Source organism: Alligator sinensis, unplaced genomic scaffold (assembly GCF_000455745.1).
Source record: "Alligator sinensis unplaced genomic scaffold, ASM45574v1 scaffold489_1, whole genome shotgun sequence".
NCBI classification, from domain to species: Eukaryota; Metazoa; Chordata; order Crocodylia; family Alligatoridae; genus Alligator; species Alligator sinensis.
The window spans coordinates 2,773,092-2,779,677 of record NW_005841901.1 but is presented as its reverse complement, the minus strand read 5'-3'; the positions used below and the strand labels follow the sequence as shown (position 1 = coordinate 2,779,677).

The following is a 6,586-nucleotide window of genomic DNA, read 5'->3' as shown; positions in this document are numbered from 1 at the left end:
AAGAGGATGGAGCTAAACTGTTCTTAGGAGTGACAGATAACAGGACAAGAAGCAATGGTCTCAAGTTGCAGCAAGGGAGGTTTAGGGTGTATATTAGGAAAAACGTTCTCATTAAGAGGGTGATGAAGCAAAGGCCCAGCTTGACAGAGTCCTGGCTGGAATGATCTACTTGGGGATGGTCCTGCTTTGGGCAGGGGGTTGGATTAGATGACCTTTTGAGGTCCCTTCCAACCCTAATTTTCTGTGATTTTATGATTTTGTTTCTGGAACATTATCTTATTGTTTGACAAAAGCAAAGATTTTGGCCTTCAAGTCCAAAATTGAAAACAAGCCCTAACTGAAAGTACCTAGAATTTTAAAAGACAAAAAAATGCAGAAAAGCCAAGAGAAGGGGTAAACTGTTGGGATGTGATGGTTCTCATCATTACATTTTATATATCAAAATACATTTGCTTTTGCCAAGGCACTGTGTATTACAGTTGTGAATATGAATATGTTTGGCTTTAAGAAAATACAAAGCATGCTTAAAAGTCTCTTAAAACAGTAAGCAAATTGTAAGCAATAGAAATAATTTTTTAAAATAATTTCCAATGATATATTTAACTGTCAATTATGAAATGTTTTATTAACTCTGCCAATGCAGTTTTTTAATATTGTAATTGATTTGGCTTTTCCTAAACGGTATTGCATTTCCCTTTAGACTCAAAAAATATGAAATTAGCTTTCAGGTCACATGTACTTCCCTCACCATCCATTGTCTGTAGTCCAGTTGTATAATTCCTATTTTACAAGTGTATTTTTACCTGAACAGAAATAATACCCCAAAATTAAAAAATGAAAGGTTTCTGGAAAACTGGTAGGAGTCCCAGTCCAGGAAAAGCGCTTATCCGCACAGGGAGGATAGAGCACAGTAGCCATCCCAAACTAAAATTTGCTATGTAAGGTGCCTACCTCACTTTGAAAGTAAGAGCCAAGCTACATTATGCACCTGTAGCGCACCTAGGTTTCCATATGGGGAGTTAATATGGCATAGCTAGTACAAGTTCTCATACGGAACATTATCTTCCATAAGTAGGCAAGTTTTTTAAGAAGTTATTCTTTGTTATTAGTCTAACCTGTTTCTGTGAGAAATTTCAGTGCTGCTATTTAAACACTTTTAACAGGATTGTGTTCAATGTGTAGGAGTGTTTTCTCCAGTGATCACTCCTAGTAAAATTATTAGAAAATAGCCCAAATAAAAAACAGAAGTGAATGAGATTTTTGTTGTTGATGCCATATAGTAATTTAAACTTGCTTCCTCTCTCTGAATCTCTGTGTTGCTTTGCCATTTTAAGTGTAGGACCAGTCCTGGATGTGGATCCTAGAACAAACTGATAAAAATGTGTTACAAGCAGGATGGAGAGCTGGGCCATTTCCCGTGGGTGGAATGCATGAATGGGAGCCAGGGATGATGATTTTGGGTCATAATTCTGAATTAAGTTACTTCTGACCTACATATACCCAGCTGTAAAATAGGGATAGCTGTTTCCCCTGTTGTAAATGCAGTTAATGTTTGGAGACATCTTTACTAAATACTAATAATTGAAAATTCCTATCAATTTGGCAGATTCCAGAAGTGTTCTGTAAAGCCATCTTAGAATAGATTAAACTAATATTCAGTGTCAATAATTTGCATGCATACATACTTTTGATACAAATATATTTTCCTTTGAGCATTTTATTTAAAGCTTAGGTTCAAATAACATACATTTTAACTTTTTTGCATATTGGGGGGATGGCGGGGTGGGGAGAGGGAAAGAAGGGAGTGAATTTTAGATCCTATGGATTTATAGATTTGTTAGTGAAAAATATTCTGGAAATTCTTTTACACTAAATTACAATCTTTTATATATCCAAGAATATAAACAGTTATGGTGTTGTTGCCTCAGGATAACTTTATAAAAGTACTATCTCTGGCCCAGTACTACCAGAACTGTGACTTCACCACTCCCCACATTGGCTTCACAGGCATGAGACCTTCAGACCTGTTTAGGGCCAGTTAAGCAATAACATTACTAAACATGAAGCAGGTTTTTCCTCCTTTTCTGTTGACAAGAAATATCTATTGTTTTGGGTTTTTTTAATTGGCAGAGAATAAAAGAACAAAGACTCTTATTGTAATATTAACTTAGGCTGCTGCACCCACAGCTCTTGATTCTTGTTCAATGAAATATTAAACATTTTAACTATAGAAACTATATAAAATGGAATACTAGATTTTTGTAAAGCACTGGATAAAGTTACTGTAAGTACCTTAATATTTATTTGTTTTTTCCTGATTATGTTTATCTCTGATTCTGTGTCTTTTAAGTTGTGTTAACACTGCATTTTTATGCTCTTAGTTTAGGAGTAGTTTCAGAGGGACTGTGCCTTTTGATTCTTCATTGCTGAGCCAGCAGGGGCTAGGAACGCTTCATAGAATATGTGCTCCACCCACAGGGAAAGCAGCAGTTCCTGCTTTTGGATCAGCCCCTCAGGCTACTTTAGAAATGACATGATCTTGAAAATGTTATGCATTCAGACCATGGAGAAGGCCAGTTATGGAAAAACCTGTTTGGGTGTGTTTGCCAAGCTTAAGAAGTTTTGGCAAGCTGCTTATTCGAAACTAAGGGGCTTCCTTCCTTAACTTTGCACACTGTCAAAACATTCAGGCTTGGTTTGATTTATTCTACACCTCTTGTGGTAAGAAATAATCTGTGGATTCTATATATTCATTTATAAAAATCTGTCATGTGCAGAAGAGTATAAAGAAATCTGTTTGTAAGCGTGTGTGCATTAAAACCCGAGCTGAGGCATTCAGTTTTTTGTATTGCATACCATATAATTCAGATATTGTCTCATGGATCACTTGCCCTTCAATTTGTAATTGTGCAGACTGCTGCTCCCACCCTGCCTCCCCCAAGTTTATGGTCACGTAACTTCCTTATGGTCACATGACTACAGAAATTGTTTACATGGAAGAGCAATTGAGTATATTATTTCAATGCAGTCTTAATACAGTTTAGAATCCGGAAATATATGTCACGGGTACCGGAGAGTTACAGGATTTTAGTGTTTATTTTGGCTGTTAGTTTTTTTGTATACAGGAATGGAGTCGGATTAATGAGGGGATGGAAGGGGAGAGTTTATATAAAGGTGTCAAGAATTATGCAAGTGGGTCTTGTAACGATTTAGTTTGAACTGTGAATCAGTGTTTTGGTAGTGGAATGGAATTAGACTGTTAAACATTCCAGGCATGGTGGGGTCTTTCAAAATCCAGCAGCTTTAATTGTCTAACTCCTTGACTGACTACATTTTAAATGCTTGCATAGGTCTTCATCTAGACAGTGGCCAGCTCTTTTGCTAGAGATGATGCACTTAAAGATTTCAGATTTTTGCAAAAATTCTTTAATTGCAAGCTTTTGGGCACAAACACCCTTCGTTAAGCTTTGGAGAAAAGTCTGTAAAAGTTCTCCTGGGTAGAAATGAAAGTTCATATTTCATAGAATTTCACAAAGGAGTCAATAGATGGAAAACTCCTCTAGGCAGTCAGTTCATAGCTGGTATGGAGCCTCTCATCTCCTGTGAGGATCTGTGGTGATACAGATTACCTTGAAATAAAGGCAGGAGCAGGATCTCAAGTTTCAGGTTGCCACAGTTGCTTCCAGATTGGGAAAATATTGGGAATATTATTGGGAATTTTTTTTTTTTTTTTTACAAAAATCTTGTTGGTCTAATAAGATATTATCTCTGTCTCGGACGGCCAGAGCCAACTCGAGTTAAGTTAGAAATTGCTCGTACGTTAGGGCGGGCTGGTGAATGGAGAGGCAGACACAACTTATCGGTTGCAAAAAACTTTACTCACGCCGCTTGCAATCACGACGCAGGTGGTCCGGTCGTCTGAACAACCACACGAGTTGTTCCAGCTGGCGGGGCCCAAGCCAGTCAATCCGTCCGCAATTCAAGCCGGCAGGAAAAGGGGACGTCTGGGATTGCGCGCGGCGACGGGAAGAAAGGTCGATAGTTGATCAGTCTATCGATCAGCTAGCCGCAAGTCAGATCTCTTTAGAGGCACTCTGCAGCGTGCTCAGAGTTCTTCGACTGGGGCGGAAGTCGCGTGGAATTTTAAACGGCCAGCGAGCCAATTACTAGCCGCCACGTGTGAATAATTTAGCACTGGTCAATAGCGGGACACAAATTTGCATTCGAATAGCGAGAACTCTTTGCACCGTGCATTTCTGTGCTGCAAAGAAGAAAAGCACCCTGCAAAGAAGGCTGCAAATTGGCGGGAACTCTCTTGCACCGAGGGTTTTTTGTTGAGCAAAACCCTCGCTGTGCAAGAGGCTCTCATGTGGCAAGAAAATCCCATTGTGCCGAGGCTCCAAAAATCACTGGGTTGTGACAATCTCTACCGTGAGTCCTGATTGCCTTTTCCTCTAGACCAATATGGCTACAACCTGCATACCTGACATATGAAAGATATCGCATTTTAGCCGATTTAAAAAAAATTAAATCTTCATATTTTCCCAAGTAGACTGTGACTTCATAAGAGAAGAAACTACAGACTGACAGCTTACTTACCCCTCCTGGTATCTTCCAGGGCATTGCTAGAGGGGGTTGCTCAGTAAACCCATTTCAGTAAGCCATCGAACCTTCTTTTGGACTAGCCTAGCTTACTGCATTAGTTTAGTGGACAGTGTCGCTCTGTAAGTGACTCCCTTCAATACTGTCAGGCTGAGACAGTGTCTATTCCCTGAGGATGCTGCTTTCTACAACTTGGTTTCAGAGGGATTGAGACCAAAATGGCCACAGAAAATACCAGTTACCTTTGGTACTGTGTTCCATAAGACTAAGATACAATGCAGGGATTAATTTGGGTGAAGGGTTTGCCTGTCTACAGCTACAACCCTCTATTGCAGACTAGCAGCCCTCCGTTCTGCTTAATTTTCCTCAGTAAACATGTCAGAAGCTTTGGAATTGATTCACGAGGATATGCGTGTTGTCTGACTGTATGTGTGGACAGCTGATGCTGGTAGCAAGACTGGTGGCAGCCATTTAAGAGCAGATGCCTGTAGGTATGCTTGGCTACAAGCATCTCTGTTCCACAAGTTGGTCCAGAGAGAGAACAAGAACCTGCCTTGTGCTAGAGCATGTTTGTGGAGGTCTTTTTCATGGTTAGGCATGAGTATTATATTACCACTTTTATATGTAAAGCCAGTGAGAGTTAAGCATCTAGTTGCCATTTCTGTCTTTAAAAACACCCAGACAACTTTTTTTGTATTAGTACAATCACCATGACACTTAATACAGTATGTTACTATAGTATCTTACTGAAGTATTTTAGTGAAGGCTCCGCACTCCCTGGCTGGCTTTTTAATTCCCTTTAAGTTTAATATGCTGAAATTTAAAGTATTCTTTTTTAACTTTGACACGTTCAAAAACTTTGAACTTTGACACAAACAGATTAGATGTTCTGTAGATACTTCTGTTATCATTCTACAGGTTTTGCCTTTCTCCCCTGCATGTTATTACCAAACAGTTTTTCTTTCCTAAAGCACTTTTGAATGCTAAATTATCTGTTCCTTGTCATTACTTGAATGTTTGTTTACTCATGAGACCAAATGAGTCTCGTCAGACACTATTCCAAGTTACTATATATTTAACTCTAATGTATTATTTTGGAATCTGTAATGAGTCTGTGGTTTAAAGAGTTAGTCTGTTTAAGCATATACTTGGTATAACTTCTGCTTTGTTTGTAGTAGCCAGGCTGCTTTCAAAAAACATAAGCAGGATTCAATTTTGAAATTGTTTCCACAATACAGTGCCATAACACAGACCTTAAGATCTCATCCACATCTTAATAAAAACAATACATTTAATGAACAATTTGCTGTGTTTTGAGTTTAAGTAGACTGTTGTCTTTTTCAGGCTCAGATTGCCTTCCTGCAGGGAGAAAGGAAAGGACAAGAAAATCTAAAGAAGGATTTAGTGCGACGAATCAAAATGCTGGAATATGCTCTTAAGCAGGAAAGGTAATTCACTTTAATGACTCTTTTTAATATCTTACACATTTTTAAGAGACAAATACTGTTACCACTGTGGCTTATTGAAGGAAAAGAGTTCTTTGTAGGTCTAACTTTCACATAGGTAATTAAGAGCATGGGAACTGTTGTACCAGATCAGGACATTAATCCAGTTTGTACAATATCCTGACACCAACATATGCTTCCAAAAAGGTGCATTACAATCCTCCATTAGGTATTCATGAGCACATTTTCCCAAAGGCAAGCTTCCTCCTTACCCTCAAAAATAAGGCTACTTCTGTGCCTCAGCATCAACAGTTTTTTCTTTCTTCCACAGCTCCATGTTTTTAAATTATGAAAACTTTTAGTTACTGAAGAATATTATAAACTTTTTTTTTTTTTCTAGTCTTGCAAAGCTCTTGTGGCAGTAAGTTCCACAGGCTAATTCATAGTTTCATGGTTTCATAGTAGCTAGGGTCAGGAGGGACCTGATCAGATCATCTAGCCTGACCTCCTGCCACAGGCAGGAATGAATGCTGGGGTCA

The 6,586-nt window shown here is 38.7% G+C and overlaps 1 protein-coding gene across 4 annotated transcripts in view; it reads left to right on the top strand.

The window, feature by feature from the left end:
• The first annotated feature begins 5,909 nt into the window (after positions 1–5,909).
• Positions 5,910–6,586, top strand: part of STRN (striatin) — an 80,914-nt gene continuing 80,237 nt past the window's right edge. For all 4 annotated transcript variants that reach the window (XM_025197616.1, XM_025197615.1, XM_025197614.1 and 1 more), the window contains exon 1: positions 5,910–6,050. In XM_025197616.1, coding sequence (XP_025053401.1) covers positions 6,022–6,050 — 29 coding nt within the window. In that variant the 5' untranslated portion in view covers positions 5,910–6,021. The remainder of the gene's footprint in view (positions 6,051–6,586) is intronic.